The 22,573-nt window shown below is 46.4% G+C and overlaps 1 protein-coding gene across 2 annotated transcripts; it reads right to left on the bottom strand.

The window, feature by feature from the left end:
- Window positions 1-11: 11 nt before the first annotated feature.
- brd2a (bromodomain containing 2a) lies at window positions 12-14,590 on the bottom strand. Of its 2 annotated transcripts, none has more exons than XM_047019201.1 (13): window positions 12,374-14,590; window positions 8,756-9,065; window positions 8,448-8,585; window positions 8,058-8,205; window positions 7,712-7,893; window positions 6,846-7,334; window positions 6,384-6,512; window positions 5,930-6,154; window positions 3,473-3,759; window positions 2,930-3,122; window positions 2,501-2,636; window positions 1,733-1,861; window positions 12-1,355 (listed from the first exon to the last, which is right to left on the bottom strand). In XM_047019201.1, the coding sequence occupies exons 1-13, from the start codon at window positions 12,403-12,405 to the stop codon at window positions 1,231-1,233; spliced, it is 2,523 nt and encodes an 840-aa protein (XP_046875157.1). In that variant the 5' UTR covers window positions 12,406-14,590; the 3' UTR covers window positions 12-1,230. The 2 variants fall into 2 exon arrangements, with proteins under 2 accessions (XP_046875157.1, XP_046875158.1); XM_047019202.1 differs by having other exon boundaries at window positions 5,942-6,154.
- Window positions 14,591-22,573: the final 7,983 nt, after the last annotated feature.

Raw genomic sequence — 22,573 nt, 5'->3', positions numbered from 1 at the left:
GCGATGGTAAGTTTTCGTTTTTCGGGCACAGGTGAAGTAGAGATGTGCTCATGGTTTATTGGCAGAAGAGTGGTCACATTAAAGGAACAAAGCAAACACAGTTTACAGACAGTTAAAAACGCTAACTCACAACAAAGGGGGGGGGGGGGGGGGGGGGGGCGTGGAGCAACTGAGCTAACACACAGCTGTTCACTTCTCAGATGGAACCTCCTCGTGCCATGGTGAGGACTACACTTACTTGTAACGCTAGTCATGCGCTTCTGTCATTGTCCTCCAGTAGGTGGCGTCATTCTCCATAAAAACTAGCCTGCCAACAGGACAGTGTGAGAATATTTCCTCCCCTGACGCTAGGAGACTCCTGTGTAGTCCAGGCACGACGGGGGGCATCTGTTTGAACAGCCTGTCTGTTGAGCTAAGACCATGTGTCGCCCAGTGTGTTTGATTTGTACTATTGCTGACTGAGCCAAGGTGCTTTAACATGAAGGGCTCTAAAGGTGGTTTACATTAGCATCCGGTAAACGAGGCCGCATCATGATGAAACCGTGCCAACACACACACACACGTACACACACACACACCTGTTAAAACCCTCTATACCTCAGTCTGTTATATAAAATAAAAAAAGAAGGGGGAAGAAAAAAAATAAACGAGCAAAGAGGGAAAAAAGAATAAGACAGTCTGTCCACACCAGCTAGTTCCCCTATGATTAGGGGAGTCCTTAAATGCTTCTTTATAAAAGAAAAATAGATATTTATATATTTGTACACCGTATTTACACAGTATTGAGGAGAAGGACAGGGTAATAGAAGTTCCAAAGAGAAAGACATTCTCCCCCCCCCATCATTATCCATCTCCAGAGTTCGCATGGAGGTCTCTCTCCTCTCCTCTCTGTCAGCATCCGCAGCTCTCTCTCTGTCCCTCCATTCTGGTTCTACACCACAGGGAACATCCCAGTGTCTTCCTCTCTCCTGGTCCAGGGCCCTCCACACCCTGGGTGTTTCGAACCCGGGGGATGGAACCCTGGTTTTGGAATCCTGGAGATGGAACCCTGGGGTTGTGGAACCGTAGGTTTGGAACCCTCGTTGTGGAACCCCTAGGTTTGGAACCCTTGTTGTCAGTGTTCCGCTCCAGTTTATCTGGCTGACAACAGCTCTGATCCAGCAACAACTATAATGGTGGTTCCGTTGGGAGGGAGGAGTGGGGAGGAGAGCGGGGGGCCCCTCCCCCTCCCTAGTCTGAGTCACTGGTGTCTGAGGAGGAGGAGGAAGAGGAGGAGGAGGAAGAGTCGGAGCTGGAGCTGCTGGCGCTGAGACGAGAGGCTGGGGCGTGGGCTTCTACCGCGCTGGGCTTCTCCGCTGGAACACACACACAGGCAGGGTTACACACACCATACAGGTCCACACACAGCCACCATACAGGACACACAGCCACCCCATACAGGACACACACAGGGTTATACACCACATGACGCAAGCAGGGTTACACACCTTTCGACAAATAACACACAAGCCATCCTGAGGACACAGAACAAGGAAGTACATTCCCACATACACCACTTAAAAACCACAGATGTGGAAATACCGTTATCTCATCTGTGTTTACATTTCTCTGTGTGTTTATTTTGCTGCTGGAGGAAATGCTTGGAATGCATGTAATGCCCTCGCTGTGGTTTCTTGGACACATGCGTGTGTGTATCAGTATTAGTGTGTGTGTGTCAGTGTGTCTCTCTTACGTTTGGTTTTGGCTGGCTTCTTGCCAGAGTTGAGCTGCCCAGACACGTCCAGCAGCCTTCTCTCCAGCTCAATCTGTTTCTCCAGGGCCAGCTCCTCCCTGGACTTCCCCGCTCCGCCCTTCTTTCCCGCTGAAACACACACCGGACAGCACAGGGTTGAGAACACGACACGCAGGACTGGTAAGACCATGGAAAGGGCTTAAGATCACTGGTCTCTCTGCAATCCCCCCCACCCCTCTCTCTCTCATCTAAAGGTTTGGATCGTGAACAGGCCGAGCTACACACAGTTTACATCACTGGTCTCTCGCCATCTCTCTACACTTCCAGTCTACAACACTGGTCTCTCCAGCACTTTCTACACAACTTATTCACGGCAGTGATGTCTTGCTTCACAGTTGTGTTTAAAAGATATGAACACAGAACAGGGGGGGTCGTTGTACCGGCATTAAACTGGCAGGGGGGTAAGCAGAGGTGCAGAGCTGAAAATACGTCTGTATAAAAGGGAGAACCGGAATAACGGGAATACACACACTAGCAATGACATCACGCCTCCACAACGCCAACATGCTATCTAATGTGTCTAATGTCTAATGTTTGGTTCAGTGGAACTTCTTAACGAAAATGCTGCCGGATCTCTATAGGGTTCGACTAGCCCTGCTACCCTCAATCTACACCACAACCACAAGACTCATGTCTCTCTGGACATGAGTCCTGCAGCCCTGCTACAGGGGAACCCAGCGGCCTGGTCTCTCTGTCTGCCAGTCTCACCGTAGGGCTTGCGAGGCTTCTTCCTCAGGCAGGTCAGCACGTATCTCTCCAGCTCTCTCAGCGTCGAGGGCTTCAGGGTCTCAAAGTCGATCTCGATCTCCTCTGGGTTGGTGTCTCTGAGGGAGGGTTCCCTGGCCTGGCCAGGCAGGGGAGACAAGCATCTCTTAACACATCTCTTGCTTGGTAGATGTGGCTGTGTGTGTGTGCGAATGGGCTGTGGTTGTTCTGGGGTTTGCGTTGTCTACACTGCAGTTGAATACAGTCCTGGTCAGCTTTACTGGAAACTGCTTTATCGTAGACTGTTTTATTCGAATGCTTTTGTTTCTTTTATTTATCATATAAAAAAATATATTTAAAAAATTCTGTCCCTGCTTTAGTGTGTGTCTACAGTGTCTGTATGTATGTGTGTGTGTGTGTTTGCTCCCGTACCTGGATGATGTGCACCACGCGGCCCAGCTTCTCCCCGGGGAGCCTGTTGATGTCCAGGCTGAGCTGGCGCTTCTCGTCGTAAGACATGGGCGACACCTCCTCCTCCTCCTCAGAGTCGTAGTGGGGCAGCATGGAGGCGGGGGCCACGCCGTGGCCCTGCATGCTCAGCATCATGCCCTGGGACTTCTTAGACCTGGGTTGGGAGGGGGGAGATAGGTGAGCTACGACCACAGTAGGGCTTAAATGACATGCATGTTGCATGACATTAAAGGCAGGGTATGGGTCATGGTTATTATAGTGCTGCGACCGCCAGAGATATCAGATTTATTCCATTTTACTGTCAGAGCACCTGATTCATTGATGGGTCACAGGATGTGGTTTATTTCAGCAAATATGACAAAAAGGTTCCTCTCAAAAACATGACCTACCCTACCTTTAAGCAAAGCCACATGCACTTTGGGGGACAGAAAAGCAGCTTAACGGCTCACATCAACACCCGAGCCTGCAGCATCAGTAGTGACCAGCAAGGAGGGAGCTACTTACTTGCTCTTGTTGTTCTTCTTGCCCGGGCCCCTCTTGCCCTGCGTGGAGCTGCTGCCTCCTTTGCTGCTCTTAGTCTTGGGGGTCTTGGTGACCTTGGGGGTCTTGGTGACCTTGGGGGTTTTGGGGGCCTTGGGGGGCCGGACGGTCACCAGCTCCTCCTCTACCGGAGCCCGGCGGTGCTTCTCTGGCTTCTTCTTCTTCTTCTTATCCTTTTTGTCTTTCTTCTTCTTGGGCTTAACTATGGGGCCCTGGGAGAGGGCAGCTAGCTGCTCGTGGACCGCCTTCAGCTGGTAGGGGAGGATGGAGGATGGATGGAGGATGAGGAAGATGCGGGAGAAGGAGGGGAGGTGAAGGGGAGGGGGAGGAGTAGGGAGGGGGTGAGGGGGAGGAGGGGAGGGCGGGGAGTGGTCAATGCCTGTGGTGGCTTAGCCAAGCTTAACATTTATTAGAAATGAAATTATCAGTGATCGTCAGTGTGATTGTGTTTCTGCCTCAGTGGTTAAAGCCTGATCTCGCGATTTTAGACGCAAACACGTTTATATTCAGACGTGTGCATTTGTAAATGTGTGCTTGCTGTATGTACTTCTGAGTGTGTGCGCACATGTACAGTGCCCTCCAAAAGTATTGGAACAGTGAGGCGAATTCCTTTATTTTTGCTGTAGACTGAAAACATTTGGGCTTGACATCAAATAATGAACGTGAGACCAGAGATCAACGTTTCAGCTTTTATTTCCAGGTATTTACATCAGGATCTGATGCACAACTAAGAAAATATCACATTTTGTTTGAATCCACCCATTTGTCATGTGATCAAAAGTATTGGAACAGATATACTTAAAACATATTTAAGTGAATAAGACTTAATATTTAGTTGCAAATCCTTTGCTTTCAATAACTGCAGCAAGTCTGTGACCCATTGACGTCACCAAACTTTTGCATTCTTCCTTTTTGATGCTTTCCCAGGCTTTCACTGCAGCCTCTTTCAGTTGTTGTTTGTTTTGTGGGGTTCCTCCCTTCAGTCTCCTCTTAAGCAGGTAAAATGCATGCTCTATAGGGTTTAAGTCTGGAGATTGACTTGGCCAGTCTAATACCTTCCATTTCTTGCCCCTGATGAACTCCTTTGTTGTTTTGGCAGTGTGTTTTGGGTCGTTATCTTGCTGCATGATGAAGGCTCTGCCAATCAGTTTGGTTGCATCTTTCCTTAAATTGGCAGACAAAATGTTTCTGTAGACTTCCGAGTTCATTTTGCTGCTGCCATCATGTGTTACATCCTCAATGAAGATTAATGAGCCCGTCCCAGAAGAAGCCATGCAAGCCCAAGCCATGACATTACCTCCACTGTGTTTCACAGATGAGCTTGTGTGTTTGGGATCATGAGCAGTTCCTTTCTTTCTCCAAACTTTAGCCTTTCCATCACTTTGGTAAAAGTTAATCTTTGTCTCATCAGTCCATAAAACTTTGTCCCAGAATTTTTGAGGTTCATCTCTGTACTTTTTGGCAAATTCCAGCCTGGCCTTCCTATTCTTCTTGCTAATGAGTGGTTTGCATCTTCTGGTGTAGCCCTTGTACTTTTGTTCATGAAGTCTTCTGCGAACAGTAGATAGTGATACCTTCACTCCTGCCATCTGGAGGTTGTTGCTGATCTCACTAACAGTTGTTTTAGGGTCTTTCTTTACAGCTCTCACAATGTTTCTGTCATCAACTGCTGATGTTTTCCTTGGTCTACCTGTTCGACGTCTGTTACTTAGTACACCAGTAGTTTTCTTCTTCTTCAGGACATTCCAAATGGTTGTACTGGCTATGGCCAATGTTTCTGCAATGGCTCTGATTGATTTTCCATCTTCTCTAAGACTCACAATTGCTTGTTTTTCACCCAAAGACAGCGCTCTGGTTTTCATGTTGTTTTCACCTCTGAATACAGTCTGCATAGACAAAACCTATCTTACCCAATCTGAACCTGAGTGTAGACATTCAGTGGTATTTATTGATTGAATAATGTATGTAATAGGACACACCTGGGCAACAAAACACACCTGTCAGTCACATGTTCCAATACTTTTGCTCACGTGACAAATGGGTGGGTTCGAACAAAAAGGTGATATTTTCTAATTTGTGCATCAGATCCTGATGTAAATACCTGGAAATAAAAGCTGAAACGTTGATCTCTGGTTTCACATTCATCGTTTGATGTCAAGCCCAAATGTTTTCAGTCTACAGCAAAAATAAAGGAATTGGCCTCACTGTTCCAATACTTTTGGAGGGCACTGTATGCCTGAGTATACGTGTAGACATGCCTGAGGGTGACAAGTGTGTGTACTTGTATCTGAGAACGTGTGTGTGTGTGTGTGTGAGAACGAGTATATGTCTCAGTGTGTATGTCTGTGTGTGTCTGAGTGAGTGTGTGTGGGTGTGAGTGTGTGCGGGTGTGAGTGCGTACGCCAGTGGAGTTTGTTCTACCTGGGTACACACCTGTTCCTGCAGCTCAGCCAGCCGGGTGGCCCTCTCCTCCTCGCTGTCGGAGCTCGGGCTGCTCTCGCTCTCCTCGCTCTCGCTGCTCGGCTCGCTCTCCGACGACGAGGACGAGGAGGACGAGGAAGACGAGGAGGAGGAGTGGGCGCCGCGGGAGGCTGGGGCTGCCGACGGCTCGTCTGGCATCTTGGCGAAGCAGAACTCAAACACGTCCTGCAGAGGGAGGGGGGGGCGCGGTTACTAGGGGGTAACTAGCCGTCGCTAACAGCACGAACACGGTTATTATCAGAGCTTATCGACCTGGAGGGTGGATGGGACCTTAGAATACAGAATAAGATGAAGTTGTTTTGAGTGTTACAAAATAGAGTAGAACAGTAAATGAGTTTGAGAGTAAAGATCAGAGGTCTAATCTGAGTTGGGGTTAAAAGTCATGGGGGGTTACCTGCAGCTTGCGTGCCATGCCCACCACGTCGTGGTCTGGGGGGTTGTACTTGTAGCAGTTGGAGAACATGAGTCTGACGTCAGCAGAGAACTGTTGGGCCTCCCTGTACTCTCTGCTGTCCATCTTTCTCTGGAGGGGGAGGGGAGGGGGGGTTAGAACCTTTCCATCTCACAGTTACCGTTTCAACACTTTTAGGGCTCATTAACTAGTTTCCTTTCGTCTGCCCTGAGTTTTACTCTGTTTTCCTGACAGGTGTAAAGACTGGATACTGTATGATTGGTATGTGCCAACAGCATTTCAGCACAGTCATCCTCTTATAATAAAAATAACCAATTCTTATGTATTATAAATAAATAAAAATCTTGTCAATTGTATTTTTACTACTATTATACACGTCAGCATCTGCTAAATGACTGTAAAAGTATACAAGTATTTTGGGCGGGAAAAGCGCTGGGCGTGTACCTTGATGGTGCTGAGGTCCATGGGCTGCTTGATGATGTCGTGGTAGTCGTGGAGACCGAGCGACGAGGCGTCCACGGGCTTGTAGAAGGGCCAGGCGTAGGCGGCGTGTTTCTTGGACAGCAGCTCCTTCAGCACCCCGCTGCAGTACCTGAGCTGGGGCCCCAGCTTACTCCGCCTCACCGGGTTGGGCAGCATCGAGTCGGGCAGGTCCTTCTTGGGGGGCTTGATGGGGCGTCCGCTCACCCCCCGCCTCCCCGCCGGGGCCTTCAGCCCCCCGCCGCGCCCCGTGGGCATGCCCAGCGCCCCCATGCCCAGCCCGCCCATGCCCAGGCCCAGGGCGGGGCCGTGGTCGCCCCCCAGGGAGGTGAGGGTGAGGGGGGAGTCGTGGCCGGAGCCCATGCCCAGGCCGATGCCCCCCACGCCCATAGTGATGGGCAGGGCCATGGTGGTGGGGGTGGTGGTGTCCGCTTTCCTCTTCACGCCCTTTTTCTGCGGGGAGGACACAGAGAGAGGGGGGGTGTTTCCCAACGCTTGTAGTTCTGGAATGTTCTAATGTTGCTGTTCTAGCGCTGCGTTCTGAAGAGTCGAGGACTAGAACCACATTCCATTCCGAACACGGCTCACAGGATACGCATACAATACAATCTGTTGTTCAAGCTGCGTATCATCTACATGAGATCTGTCCAGCCCTGGATAGCTACCTCCCTACCGCCTTTCCCTCCAACCCCAGTTAGAAAGGACCTGGTTCAGCTCATCAACCAGCTCCACCCGATAACCCTCAGATTCTGGCGAGCTGCACTAGAGGACAGAGGGGGGTGTCCACATGTGGTTCTCCAGGAACGGGGCTGGCGGCGGGGGGTGCGTACCTTGGTGGTGGGCTGTGTGGGGGGCAGCCCCAGCATGGAGGGGGCGCTGTGGGCCAGGCTCTTGGAGAGGAGAGTCTGGGGGGGGGTGGAGAGGAGGGAGTCTGGCGTCTCGGGGGTGGGGGGGGAGTAGGCCGACTGGGAGACGGCGGGAACCTGGTGGGCTGTGGTCACCCCTCCTGATACTGGGGGAAGGGAGGTAAACAAAAGGATGAGTTTACATACAGGTTAAAAAAGAACAACAAACACGTCTGTACACAGCTCACTGCCAAAGTCTTTTAAAAGAGACCTCTGCCTAGTCCCATCCGTCTGAACCCCCAGCCCCCCCCTCCTGTCCCTCACGTCTCACCTGCTGCTCTGCGGCCCTTGCCCGGCTTGCCGGGCTTGCCCCGGGGGGGCGGGGGGGGCAGCTCTATCTCCTCCTGGGGCATCTGGGCCACCTTCTGCAGGAAGGCCTTCTCCAGAGACTGGGCCATCAGCACGATGTCATCTGTGGGCTGGGGAACACACACACAGGGGGAGGGTTCATTACAGGATCCCTTTCTGAATCGTTCATTGAAAGGGCTGACTGATCCGTCATCACAACCGGCAGAACCCTTAAGGAGTGGGTAGAGGGTAGATACTGCGACCGTTCACTCTGATCTTCACCAAACCCTAACGACTAATGTCGTCCTGTAGCCCTGATGACCGTGTAGGCTGGATAAATAAATACGGGTCTCTATCCCTCACACACACACACCTTGTTGTAGATGTAGCAGTTGGTGAACATGGTGTTGAAGTCCTGCATGCACTCGCTGGCGCTGCGGTAGTAGTTGTTCTCCAGACGCTTCTTGATGGTGCCCATGTCCATGGGCTGCTTGATGATCTTATGATAGTCCTGGAGGGAGGGGGGGGGGGGAGAGAGAAACAGAAGGGGTGGAGACAGAGAGAGAGAGAGATCAGACCAAAGTCAATAAAGAGAGTGCAGGTCAAGATCAACCATGTGAAGATTCCGCACCGACGCGCTCGCACGCCCCCCCCCCCCTGCCCCCCCCCGCCGACACCCACCGGCAGGTTGAGCTTGGACGCGTCCACGGGGTCGTGGAAGGGCCATGCAAAGTGGTGCCTCCACAGGGACTTGAGCATGGCCTTGTGGAGGAACTGCAGCTGGTTGGTGGGCCTGCCCAGGCGGCTGGGGTCCCTGACGGGGGGCAGCGGGGGCCCCGCGGGGGGGTTGAGGCCGTGGGGGAGCAGCGCTGGGCTCTCGAAGCCCTCGTACAGCAGCGACGGCTTCCTGATCCGCTTGCCCGGGCCCTGGGGGCCCTGCTCCATTGCCATGACGACGCCCGACATGCCCACTTCGACCCCGCCCATGGAGCTGTTGGTGGGAAGGGGGAGGTAGAAAGACGACAGGATGGAGGAAGAGAAGGAAAGGATAGGGAAAAGGTTGACGTTAGACGCAGCATAACCCGTTTTCACTTTAATGGTATCCTTCTTGTGCCTTTGTCTTTGTGTGGTCAAGCACCAGCAGGCCTGGGTGCTTAGACCCTGTCCTCCCCTCTGCAGGAGCAGCACCAAGAGAGTTTTTGTCCCAGCTCACTGCTCTGCTCTCCACATACACACAAGGGGCCTGGGTACAGTCTCACACACACACACACACACTTCTCAGCAGGACTGCTCGGCTGACTGAGTGTGTCCGGGTGTGGTAATGGTGGTTTTCACACAAGAGGCCTTGGGCTAACAGGTCTGACTTCCACCCTGTTAACTGCTGGCCCATCGGCTTCTGAGAGTGCATGCATGAATATTAATGAGGGGCGGGACTCGGTGGAGTATGAACTGTTGCGTCACACTGAGAACCCTGACAAGGGGCTGTTTCATAGTTTCACTGTGTTCCAACTCCGCATACAACCACAAGTACATGCTGTCCAACCATAGGCCCATTGTGTCAAATCTATTACTCGCCACCAGTATCCTGTATTTGCACACTAAGACTATGCGTAGATATACACATGTTCATATAGGACACTTAGGATTGGCAGTGCAAGGCTGTGTGTCATGGTTTCCTGCTCTGGGTGACCTCTCCCTGTCTTCAGTGGGACTCAGTGGTGACAGTGCAGGACCTGGATGGAGACTTTCCTGTTGACATTGTGATAACCGGGGACGCCATAGACGACACCCCAAAATAAAACATGGGTTACACCCATTTTTTATCAACACTTGTTGACTCAGACTTGTCTTGTATCAAGTGCAGTCAGCAGAAATGAAAACAGGACACAAGATGCATTGTGGTTAACATAGTTCTACTTAAACTGAGGGGCTGCATATATTTGTTGTTTTTTTACAGCCCGCTTCCTCTTATATCGCCCTGGCAACGAGACTAACAATTCTGCTCCTTTGATCGATAGGGTGGTATTGCCATGGTAACAAAGCCCAACCCCCCACTTACTAACAGCAGTTACAACAGGCACAGTGAGGGCAGGAGTTGGACACAGGCCATAACCAATCCCAAGGCTACAGTCCATTGTCAGGAGTGTATCTGGCCATGAAAGAGATAGGCATGGTTCAAAACACTCGTTCCTAACCCTGAATCCAGCATGCACACTAGTACATTTGCGGGGATCAGGTTGGAAGATAATGTCTGGATATATTCCCTGGCTCTTCAACAAGATTTGAGGAAATTGTACCACATTAAGTGCTTTTGTATCTGAGAAATGCATGTACGTAATACATGTGCCAGTCTGTACGTCGTTGTGAATGTGTTTTAGACTTTTGCCGTCGAGGCTCTATCGTTTTAAACCGATGCAGGGGATCTCAAGCCTCTCGTGAATCCCTTTCACATGCAGACCAAAATAACCCCACGAACTCTGGCTCACCCTGCACACATGCCCTACTGACACAATACTGGGGAAAGACTGTAGATGTGTATACAGTTCAGACACTGATCTTGAACCAAAGGCATTTAGTTAATCTATATAATAACCTGTTACACGTCATTACATACTACCATTGGACCATCGCAATGACCATTTAACATGACATACTACATAACATGGATAACCTACGAAACACCACCCTGCAGTGCTTGCTTACATAAGGCTATAGCGGTTCTACAGATGAATGGTTAGATTAAAACATCTGTTTAGCACTGGGAACACCATTAGAACACTACTATGGGCAGCTCCTTGACCGTCCATTCAAAGTAACTGATTCAACAGAAAATGGTCCATGACATCCCAGGGATGGACAAGCACAACCTACATATCCTGGAATAAAAATGTAATGTAATAAATTACCAAATGTTAATTAAAAACAATTCATTAATTTTGTAATGACACAAATATGAAAACACATTTTGATAAAACGGTGTACTTTATTGTATGATTTAAACCTTTATACACAAATTGCAGAATATACTGCAGCTACAAGCTAACATAGAAAAGTGATACTCTACGAAAAGAAAAAAGACCTAGTCATGCATTTAGTAAACGAGTACCTATATAAACTCATGAATAACTTCCAACTTAACATTCACACCCCTCAATGCACGAGAACTTGGTCCCCTATGAATTCAGTGGTTGGTATACCAGATAACAAAATATATTATCTACCTGCACATGTTATGACCACCAAAATAAATGTAGTTCTACTTTTAGATGTGCAGTTAAATAAGGTAGCTTATTGGTAAGTAGTATTAGTATCTGCTTATAAGTGACAGGTGGCGAAAGGAAAGCCCGAAACAATCCCGTTTCCAAGCAACCCTTCAGCCGACCACCCTAGATTATTCCTTGAGGCTACCGCGCTCCATTCTGATCGAAAACACCCATGAGACGAAACAAGTTTACCCCTAACCGTTTGATTGTGACATCCCACGTAGCATACCCTGTCTCAGCAGGAAACATGATTATCTGTAGCTAACATATCTAGAGCTAGCCAACATCATAACATCCTGGGAAAATTGCGCCATCACCACCTCAAACAACGCATGCAATTATCACATGGCCACAAAAACAACATGGACATGAAGGACGAGACTACCAACAACCCGGCACATTTTTGAGACAAAACATCGTAAAAACGCTTATTTCGGTAACGTTAGCCAATTCCCATCACAGACAACCATCTAAATTAGCCTCCAGCCGTAGAAACCAAGTTATCAGATTTCGCTAACGTTAACTTCACACCCATCACAATTCCAGCAGATAATGACTAGCCTACACTCAAGACCAGCAGACTTAACGCCCGAACGGCTTCAAAACAGAACCGCCGAGGGTCTGAAAGGACCGCGGTTGAGTGCCTGGCTTTGCAACGCTAGATAGCTAAAGCGGCTATACAGCTATTTGTCGATCATTGAAACAGAGGAAGATGGCGCCGGCGTAGCTAGTAAAATAAGAACGGGAGCGGGCAACGGCATTTTTTTACTAATGTTTTTTGCGCAAAAACAGCCAACTAAATGCAAATAATTGGTATAAGTGCCTTAAAAAACCTACGAGAACGACCAACTATTGCCAGTATGTTTCAAGAATCAACGCATCCTTTTCACAACAAGACACTTTCAGCGCTAAACCCCGGCGTACACAAGCTGCAATGAGTTCGGCCATTCCATCAATCTTTATGAAAAAGACTACATATTATGTAAACAATATCCTGTCAGATCGTGAGGTCTAGGTCAAGTTTACCCATCAGTACCTTTCAAGGGGCGGGTTTAAAGCCGTCTCCATCGGGATGGATCCGGATTCTGATTGTAAACTAGACCGTTATTCTGGTTCTGATCGTCCTCCAGTATCCTTCAGTCCCCCTCGCTCACGACAACTCACCGCTTCAGCGAAATGGCGAAACCTGGGTACACCCGATACTTTATAGACCAACCACTGACTGGATTGGACGGGGTACGTTAAAAGGACTACGCCCCCGCAGTTCTCATTGGCTAGTCAACACGTCTGCTAAAAGTTTCCACACCCCTTCTAGACTGTTTTGAAGACCCAACAGGAATACATGTATATAATATTTAATCTCAACTTTAAACTGGTAATTTACATAATGTCATACCTGATACTTTGCTGAGTCTAAAAAAACGAATTTGACAAGTGTGCTTTACGAAAGCGTCTGATGAAACACTCAAACCGGCAATGTTGCTTGTCCTATTACATTACGTCAACGTGGGCCAAGCAGCGCCGACGATTGGTCAATGAAAGTCTAGCTTTGCGCTTCCACTGTAAACAGGGAGCAAGCCCATTGGTTATTAAGTACAGTCACGCGCCTCTTTCCTTCAACAGACTCTGAAACCAGACTCCCCCATGCATTCACAGCACTTCCCTTAAAAGAGGGAATCCGCATTTTGGCTTTGCGAAAGTGCGGCAAGATCGCCATCTTGAATTGCCCAGTCTGCATGGCTATCATAATTATCCCCAAACTGTATTGCGAACGCAACTAATTGCAATTGACACGGTATTAACGACAAATCCAAATATAGGCTATTCGTATTTCGCCCATGGCTGCGACATAGGCAAAAGACAGACGCGCTCTTAAGGGCACACTCAGAATGAGTGTTGAAGCATTCTCATCCCCTAAAGTCACGAACTGAAGTACAGAGCTTCAACTACAGCATATCCAATAATTTTGTAACAGTCTCCGGTTTCACCTGTTGAAAAGTCTTGCAGTAAAACAAGGAGGTGTAATAGAACATAAATTCAGATAGGCCAAACTGGCCAAGAAATTGCCCTCCATTGAATGACACAGCAGTTTCTCACTTCTCGTATAATTCTGTAAATAACACATGAAAAAACGACTAAAAGCTCATCTTTCACTAAGGTATTAGTCCAAGAATCAAATATAGTTAACGTCAAGTTGTTAACGAATTCCACAAAGCACCACACCCCAGAAACACTGACACTATTCAATAAATGGTATATCGAGAACAACCTGAATCACATTAGATACAACATTATGAACTTTTAACTGCAGAAAAGTTATCTAAACGAAAAACTATGCAAGGTTATACCAACGAAAACGAGTCTTCTTTCGACAAGGCCCAAGCAGCCCACTACATGTGGGTTATCTAACGCACCCATCCCCCACACCACAAGGTTACACGTTCTCTACAATGTCACTCGAATTTGGCATAGAATCTATCGATAAATACTGACAAGTAACATACATTTGAATGAGGAAAAACTCAATTTAAAGAAGGAGGTGTTTGTTAATAAAAATAAAAATGCTAATTTCAAAACATATTGTTTCTAATTTAATCCCCAAAGTAGGTCTGAAATAAAAATGATTTCAGTCAAACTCGATGTGTAAATCCATGGGAAGCGAAACTTTCCTTCAATAATCTTCTTGTCTTCCAACACGACACTTTTTTTTCATCACATTTCTCTCAAACATGTCCGACTTCTTCCCCCATTCATTGGATTGAAGTGGGGGAGGGGGGTCATGTGATCAAATAAGACCTAGACGCAATGTTTATCAAAAGTTGCACAAACGCTTCCAAGGGAATGGCTACAATTGTACCCAGCCGTGGTATTTTGCCGTCATATTTTTGATTCCGCCGTCCATAAAGTGCTATTATAAATCAAGAATCGATCGTATTTGTAGATATCTTAGCGAAATCCAGAACAAAGGACATACTTTCAGGAAGTTGCACTTCGATCCGATTGGACCAAATCTAACCACGTGATTCGGCTTGGAAATCCCCTCACCGCATTAACGTCGCTATTTACTGACCTGTCTCTCCTGTTTCATAACTACATCAATGAGTCAATTACCTACACTTAAATAAATCACAATTGTCCTTTGCCCAACGTAGGAAAGGGTTGTGCCGTCTCGCACTAACATATCTCCTCCTCCTCCTCCTCTGCCCACGACGTCCAACATATTGCGCATGCGTTTTGCCACAAGCGCATGTGTCCGTGTCACTATGACAATCCGTCTCCAATCCCATTATACTGATTTGAGATCAGTTTTGACTAAAAAATAATAGGAAATGAGAAGTACAGCTTGTTCTGAGTAATCTGCTCTGAGCATGAGTGTTGATGCAGTGCAGTTCGATTTTCATGTTGCAAGAGTAGGCTACAGCTCTACAAACAGATATAGAACAGAAATAGTTGCATGTGCACATAAAAGAAGGTGCAACTTCCTGTTGTTTAAAGCTGGTTTACAAAAGATGGAGTGGAACTTTACACCCGTCACTTAACTCAACCCTGGCAGGGTCTACTCTAGCATACTGTCTCTGGCTTTCCAAAACATTCTTCACAAGGTGGCCATACCTGACTTAGTAGTTAATGAGAATGAGATGGTTCATACAGGAGACAAGGGGTCGTTGTGCCTTCCCTCCATGACACTAGACAAATGTTTGGGCCACTCACATTCAATACTCCATCATCCTTTTCTTTTCCAATTTCTACCTTTCTCTGTATGTCCATCATCTCTCTCTCTCTCTCTCTCTCTCTCTCTCTCTCTCTCTCTCTCTCTCTCTCTCTCTCTCTCTCTCTCTCTCTCTCTCTCACTTCTCTGAGTCATAGGAACCCTCTGTGTGAGAGCCCTGTCACATGATCATTTGGCCAGCAGAGGAAGTGGTTGCCAGGGAAGCTCTCTCCCTGCCAATGGCTCATTTCATTCACTGGCAACAGAAGCCTTCCTTGGCAACAGCCAGCCCCTGACAACGGACAGGACTAGCAGTTGTTGAGAAGGCGAACAAAATAAATTGCCACGGTTGTGGTCTTTCTCTACACAGTTTGCAGTTATGAAATGACTACCCCCCCCCCTCCAGCGCACACACACACATTCATAAACACAAACACACTTTAGCATTCTGTCTAACCCCCAACCTGTATCATAGGACTGTGCACAAAACAAATATCAAATCTTCCTGGGAATGTTACACTTACATTACATTTAGTCATTTAACAGACGCTCTTATCCAGAGCGACTTACAGTAAGTACAGGGACATTCCCCCCGAGGCAAGTAGGGTGAAGTAGGGCGGGGAATCAATCCAGCAACCTTCTGATTACTAGCCCGACTCCCTCACCGCTCAGCCATCTGACTCCCTCCCATGTTGTAGATTGTTATATTATAGATTTTTTATATGTTGTCGCTTTTCCCCTTGAATATCCCCCTCCATGCTCAGCTTTACATTCCTCCTATATATTCTCTTTGACTGATTACTATGTGGAATTTGTCTGTGTTGTCATCATCATCCCACGCCTGCCTTCATTTGCATGGTTGTGTCTTCTGTTTATCAGCCTTGTATTCAAATGAAGGTTCCATAATTTCCATACACCTCTCGTACCAGCTTTTGTTTGTTACGTGTCTCTCATTCTCCTGGACTTCTCATGGTTGTCCTTCAGTAGATAACATGTGAATGAACCAGAGACACAAACACTGTATCTAGAATTGAGGTTTTATAATCAATGGTCAAACATCAGACATGCTTACTCAGATAAATGTAAAGTTTTCATGCTGAAAATGTAAGTCAGAAGTCTGGAAGCACACCACGTGAACCTTGTAATAAAAAGATTGTGCTATGATGATGTTTAGCGAGGCTCTCACTCACACGCACACACGGATCATAACATTTACATTTATGCATTTAGCAGACACATTTATCCAAAGCGACTTCCAAAAGAGAGCTTTACAAAAGTGCATAGGTCACTAATCATAACAACAAGAAAACCCCAAATATTGCGGGTAGCCAAACATGAAGCATACACTGTGAAAACTAAATAAGTCCCAAAGGGAAGAACCATAAGAGCATGTAGTTGAACAAGTTACAATTAAACAATTTTACAACATGAACCTCAAAAAGCAAGGGTGTACCTGTGGAAAAAAGCAAGCAGCAAAAATATATAACACAGCAAGTACAGTAGTTTTTAGTCAGTTACAACTAACCAACAAGAGCAACAAGTCTCTCAATAAGAGTCATTGTGATCCTGGAGGAAACATCAGGTCCAGCCAATCATTCCTAAGTACCGTTGTACTCCTGGAACAAGTGCGTGTTGAGCCTTTTCTTAAAGGTGAGGAGACAGTTAGTGTCTCTGATGGAGGTGGGGAGTTGATTCCACCATTGGGGGGCCAGACAGGAGAAGAGCTTGTGTTGGGACGGGGCGCTCTTGAGCGGTGGGACCACCAAACAGTTGTCAGAAGAAGACTGTAAGTGGCGGATGGGGGTGTAAGGCTGCAGGAGAGACTTGATGTAGTCGGGTGCAGTCCCGTTCACCGCTCGGAAGGTCAGTACCAGGGTCTTGAATTTGATACGGGCTGTGATGGGAAGCCAGTGGAGGGAGATGAGGAGCGGGGTAACATGGAAACGTCTGGGTAGATTGTAGACCAAGCGGGCTGCCGCGTTCTGAATCCTCTGGAGAGGGCGGGTTGTGCATGCTGGGAGACCGGCGAGCAGCGAGTTGCAGTAGTCCAACTTGGAGAGGACAAGTGCTTGGACTAGCAGCTGGGTGGAATGCTCAGACAGGTATCTTCTGATCTGTTGTAGAGGGTGAATCTACACGACCGGGATACCGCAGAAATGTGAGCATAGCCCATCATATTGTTTTCTGCATCAGATCTGATCAATGTTTGATGACATCACAGACTTACATCACCTTCTATATTTACAAAGTGATAACACCACTGAGGCAGAGATAACATCTGCAAAGAGGATCATCAGATTGAAATGAGATTAGGATTAAGATGCTTTATAATCTCAGCGTGAGAGAGTAATCTGTTCAGAAGCATATGTTTCTTAGATTTATAAAGGTTTTTTCTCTGCAACTTACTTTGTTGAGGCAACATTTACATTATTTACTTTGTATCTTCTACATATTGTCTGTTTGGCTTTTTGTATTTGAACTGCATAAGGTTACTATTACAGGCATGGTACTTACATTCATGTTTTCATTAAGAAATATTTTACATTTATCAGAGAGAGAGCGATTTTAGCTAAAACATTCAATGTGATCACACACAGTTTGTAAAGGAGTCTGATGTACCGCTGATTTTATACGTGAGAATCAAGTGATTGTTCTCAGGCCTGTTCACACCTACCTCCCCCAACTCCATCTCCATACTGGAAGAACATGCAGAGAGAAAGGGAGCTCAAGAAAGAAAGTTTGAAAGAAAGAACAAGAAAGAAGAAAGTTTACGTTTTTTTTCTTCATAAAAAAAAACTTTACGTAATGAGATAGAGTAAAAGGGAGACACAGGAAGATAGGCAGACGACAATTACAGAAAATAAAGAATAGAATTAAAAGAAAGAGACTGACACTGTAACAGCCTGAATGGAGGAAAAGAGAGCCACAGAAACACTGGGAAAATACATGTTTTTTTACAGTCTTTTACAGGTTTATCATGTCTGTCAGAGACCAACAGTGAGGGAGAGAGAGACCAGCACAGAGGGAGAGAGACATTGAGAGCCACCAGGTCATATAAGGTGTGAATGGCTGGTATGCAGTCCCTTTGTAGCACCTTCTGTTTTTCTCCCCACAGAATGATACGATAAACAATAGAGACCCAGTTCCATTATGGTGAAAGACCATTTCCATGTCACAACAACTAGGCTTCATGATGTTGTTTAGAAGAGTTTCTGTAACTGTCGGTGTTGTTGTTTTTCTATGCATTTTGCTATATTGACTGATCAAGTCCAAAATTACTTTTAAGGACACAGCCAGAAGAAATATCCACCTCCTTATTACAGTTTCATCAGATTATGCTGACAAGGAGCAGTGAGATTGGAGGTGGACCTATTGTCCAGGTTTGAATCTAGTGTTTGTCTCCAAAGAAAGGTCACTTTTACAAGAAGGCACCAGAGGGACAAGTCTGTCGACCCATTAAACATCATCGTTAGATTAGATTAGGGTGTGACACACCCTTCGTCAGAGGTAGTTTCTCGGACCCAGATTAATCAAAGCCCTGCACTGAGGATGTTGTTGTCCTTGGAGGAATTTAGGATTAGGCTTAATTGATGTCTGGGAAACAATCCCACAAAGATGGCATCGATGAAGAGGTAGCCTTTCTGGACACTGAATCTAGGCAACATCTACATCAAGGTGTTCAAATCTTCACATTTCTAATTTTTTTTTTTGCATACCGTGTACAATACTGTGCACGGTGCATACAACCTTTTGTATGTTTTCTACGGTATATTTGAGTTCAGTTGGTTGTATGTTTAGTGTTTTCTGGTTGCCTGATACTGTAATAGTAATATTTCCACTCAATCGAGTTATCTGCTCTTTGTGCTAATGTAGTGCAGAATGTCTAAACTACCAGCTCCATCTGCTGTTCACTCTCTGTGTCGCATTTGCTACCGTGTGTTTTTTTCTTACTGTGTTATACTGCCATCTAGTGGCCTTTAAATGCAAGTGCATCACTCTAGAAAAAGGGAAGACACTTGGATATAATGTGGTTTGTGTGGTTGTGTGGTTTGTGTGGTATGTATTACTTTATGTGTGGTATGTATTACTTTATGTATGAAGTTATACATAAATTGTGTAAAATTCTTCACTTTACCAATACATCCTCAAAACAAAGTTCTGACCTTAAAAGTAAACATTTTTATAATTTTAATTTCCCCAGATTAGTTCGAATTGATAATTCGATGAGCACACAGAGATTCAGCTTCCATGTGTTCATTTCAGGAAGTGACAGTCATGACACACACGTCACACCTAAATTCCTATTCCACTTTTCACCAACAGAGAGCAGAAGATGCCGCGTATTGATACTTCAAGTTGAGCTCCACAGTTGTCAGTCTTGATTACTTGATAAACTGCCAAACTCCCATTGTGGCTGGGCTTTCTTTGCAAAGAAATCACGTGATCTGGGAGAATTGCAGTGTTTTTTTTATACCTCTTGGAGCACTGTTTCTCCATCAAATCATGAGATCTCTCTCACCCCATCCGAGCACGGCAGGGACTTCCCTGACACTCACATGCTTCTAATTGTTGTTCAGTTCGACACAGGAGTGTCCAGGGAACTTTAGGGGGTTTACAAAGCAGGGCTTTATACCAGACCCAACCCCACAGAGTTTTTATAACAATGTATTGATTTAGCAGCATACACTTTTATCCAAAGCAAAGGTCAGCACAGGTGAGAATTTAAACATGTGACCTATTGAGCAACAGCCAAATGCTCTAGCCAATGAACTATACCCCACCCTATCTTATAACTTCTGTGGTCTCAGATAAAACATGTACGAGAATCTTTGATTTATTTGCACAACTGGATAGCAGCATACTGTAGTGTTGTGTATTAATCTTAACCCTTGTTACAGACTGGAGACAAGACAGCCTCATAAATAGTCCTTGATTCATTCTGACTGATGTTCTATGGCTTGTGTGTTAACTGTTGTTCAACATCATGATAATACTCATATCGTAATATATTGTACATAGTAAATCAACATGTCTTCAACTCAAAACAAATCAACTGCTCCTCCCACTGACATGACTGTGCTCCCCGAGGCAGTCTTGTCCTGACACAACCCCGAGCCAGACGGAGGTTATTGGGGCGAGGTGTTGTCTTTCATGTGGAGGAAGTCAGACACTTCCTGCCATGTCATCCTCCATTCATGACAGTAGTTCAACCACTGCAGTAACACTGTTGTGGCAGCCTGCTGACATGTGGGAGAGGGAGGGGCTATGAGGCTCTAGACCACCACTTGACCAAAGTAGAATCCCCCGACATTACAGAGGGAAATGTTTGTGTTGTGTCTGGTATCACTGTGTTGCGTAAAATACAGATTCCTCCACACCAACCACTTCCACACTGTTAGAACTGTTCACCTCTAGTTATTGATTATCCGCTGCACTAAATATACAGTAGGCAGTATTCGTACGTCTAAAAGCATCTATAAGCGTCTTCTAAATGAACATGTTTTGTGGACCATGCAGACTGCCCCAGACACTTCCTGACCATCTTGTGGTCCTTTTCATCCTACACAGTGTTGTGGACATAGGAAGTGTGCTAACTTGGGTCGCTAATGTCCTCTGATGGAGCCCCCAGAGCTCCTGGCTCCTGTGTGACCAGCTAGTGGTGTTTGACTGATCCCGTGCTTCCAGCCCACCAATGGCCAAACTGACCAATGCCACTGCAGGGGACTGTAAATGTGCCACTGTTTCGTAACTCGATATCCGCGTGTCACCTTCCATTCATGTGCATTTAAAAAAAACGTTATCTCTATTCTTCCTGGATAATTGTATTTATGCTGTAGTCTGTTCCTCACTGTGTAATTCCTCATCTCTCGAAAAGGGTTTCACTGAATTGCTTCTCCATTTGTTTTTCTTCCATTTTAAAATGTTCTTCAATTTTTTGGGGGCGCTTTTCCATGTCTTCCTTGAGGGTTCAGGGTGTTTATAGGTGCCAATATATGGACATCTGTGAAGCCCTCTGTGACATTGCTTGTAAACAGGGCTTCACAAACTAATCTGATTTGATTTGAATACATGTGTTGTCATACACAATGCTGACCCTTTGTTTGTTATGACCACACCAGGTAATGTCGGGCCGTATTGAAACTGGGTTTTCATATTGCTTCATGAAAGTGTTCCTGTAAATCATGTGACCTAAAGGCCTGTCTCCTTAATGCTTGGGTTCAGCTCTAGGCTGAGTCAGAGCCTGGCAGTGGCCCATTTCCCTCAAGTGAAAGAGAAAGCTAAGAAACAGGGGACTTTCCAGCGCGGCTTGTGGTGGCGAGCAGTCTCACCTTCCCGCCAAATGGTACGGTCTGGTACGAGGTCGATCATCCAATTACCAAGAGTCACAGCCCCCATCTCCTCACCAATCAGAGCATATTACTGTGTCGCAAGGCCTCCATTTTGTGATCCTGATGTGGTGATCTGTATGTGAAATGGCCGCAGGTATTTCCCTTTTACTGTAATCATCCATCTCTCCCTTCTTCCCTCCCTCCTTCTTTCCGGTAAACATTAGATGCATTTGAAACGCTGTAAAATTAAACTAAAAAACAAAAGAGAAGCGTTGGGACTAGATTAGAAACAGAAATACGAGCAGTGCATTAAACCCTCCATCACGCTCCCACCCAAACACTTTCATCTTGATCTCGAACAGCGTTCATTGAATAAAGGGTCATGCCACATGCATCATTTTTTTTGATGATCAGGAACCTGTGCAGGCATGCCTGATATGCAAGCAGCGAAGCTCAGAAACACTTTCCCCTTGTGACCACAGGAACACTGAGCCAGCGTTTGTAAAATAAACTTGATATGTTTCGCGCTGTGCATCCGCCATTAGGAGAAAGGATGGCCACAGTATCTGGTGACAAAATGGTGGCTTTAACCCTCCCCGCCCCTGTGTATGTGCCTGTAGGGGGAGGTGGTGATCTGGCATGCTTGCATGGCTTCCTCAACCCTCAGCACTGGGCACTGGGCCAAACTTATGAGCATAACAACAGTGCCAGGTGGGGCAGGTACTTTCCAGGTGCTTACCTTCACTGTGAAGAACAGACACCACACGGGAAATAAACCTCACACCTGCACACACGGGAAATAAACATAGATCTTATAGGATCCCTGGGCAAACCCGCCGAAGCACGGTACCCCAAGTCTCTGCCCGACTTCCCAGCTCCTGACCTCTCTCCCTCACCCCTCTCTCTCCTTCCCTTTATGGCAATGCACATCTGAAGATATTAGAAATTATGTTTAAAAAACATTAACAAAGCCTCTTCTCTCACACACACACAAAGCCACCTGTAAACGATGTTGCTTTAGACTATAACCCACTAGTTTATCATATAGCCAGTGTTCATACCCAGTGTTTACTGGACAGAATGGTTGGAAGTACAGTGACACCAAAGTTATAATATTGCAGCTATTCTCTGTCATTTTGTGAATGATTTGACCACAAAATGGCGGACTGCTTCCAGTCTAACCCTAACCCTCTGATAG

Source organism: Hypomesus transpacificus, chromosome 4 (assembly GCF_021917145.1).
Source record: "Hypomesus transpacificus isolate Combined female chromosome 4, fHypTra1, whole genome shotgun sequence".
Lineage (NCBI taxonomy): Eukaryota > Metazoa > Chordata > Actinopteri > Osmeriformes > Osmeridae > Hypomesus > Hypomesus transpacificus.
This window is presented reverse-complemented; position numbering and strand designations above follow the sequence as displayed.

Coding starts and splice junctions, on each gene's coding strand:
- brd2a (XM_047019201.1), bottom strand. CDS start 12,405: ATGGAGACGGCTTTAAACCCGCCCCTTGAAAG. Junction 8,586..8,755: donor CGTCCAAGCTCAACCTGCCG/GTGGGTGTCGGC, acceptor CCCTCCCTCCAG/GACTATCATAAGATCATCAA. Junction 6,155..6,383: donor GCATGGCACGCAAGCTGCAG/GTAACCCCCCAT, acceptor CTCCCTCTGCAG/GACGTGTTTGAGTTCTGCTT.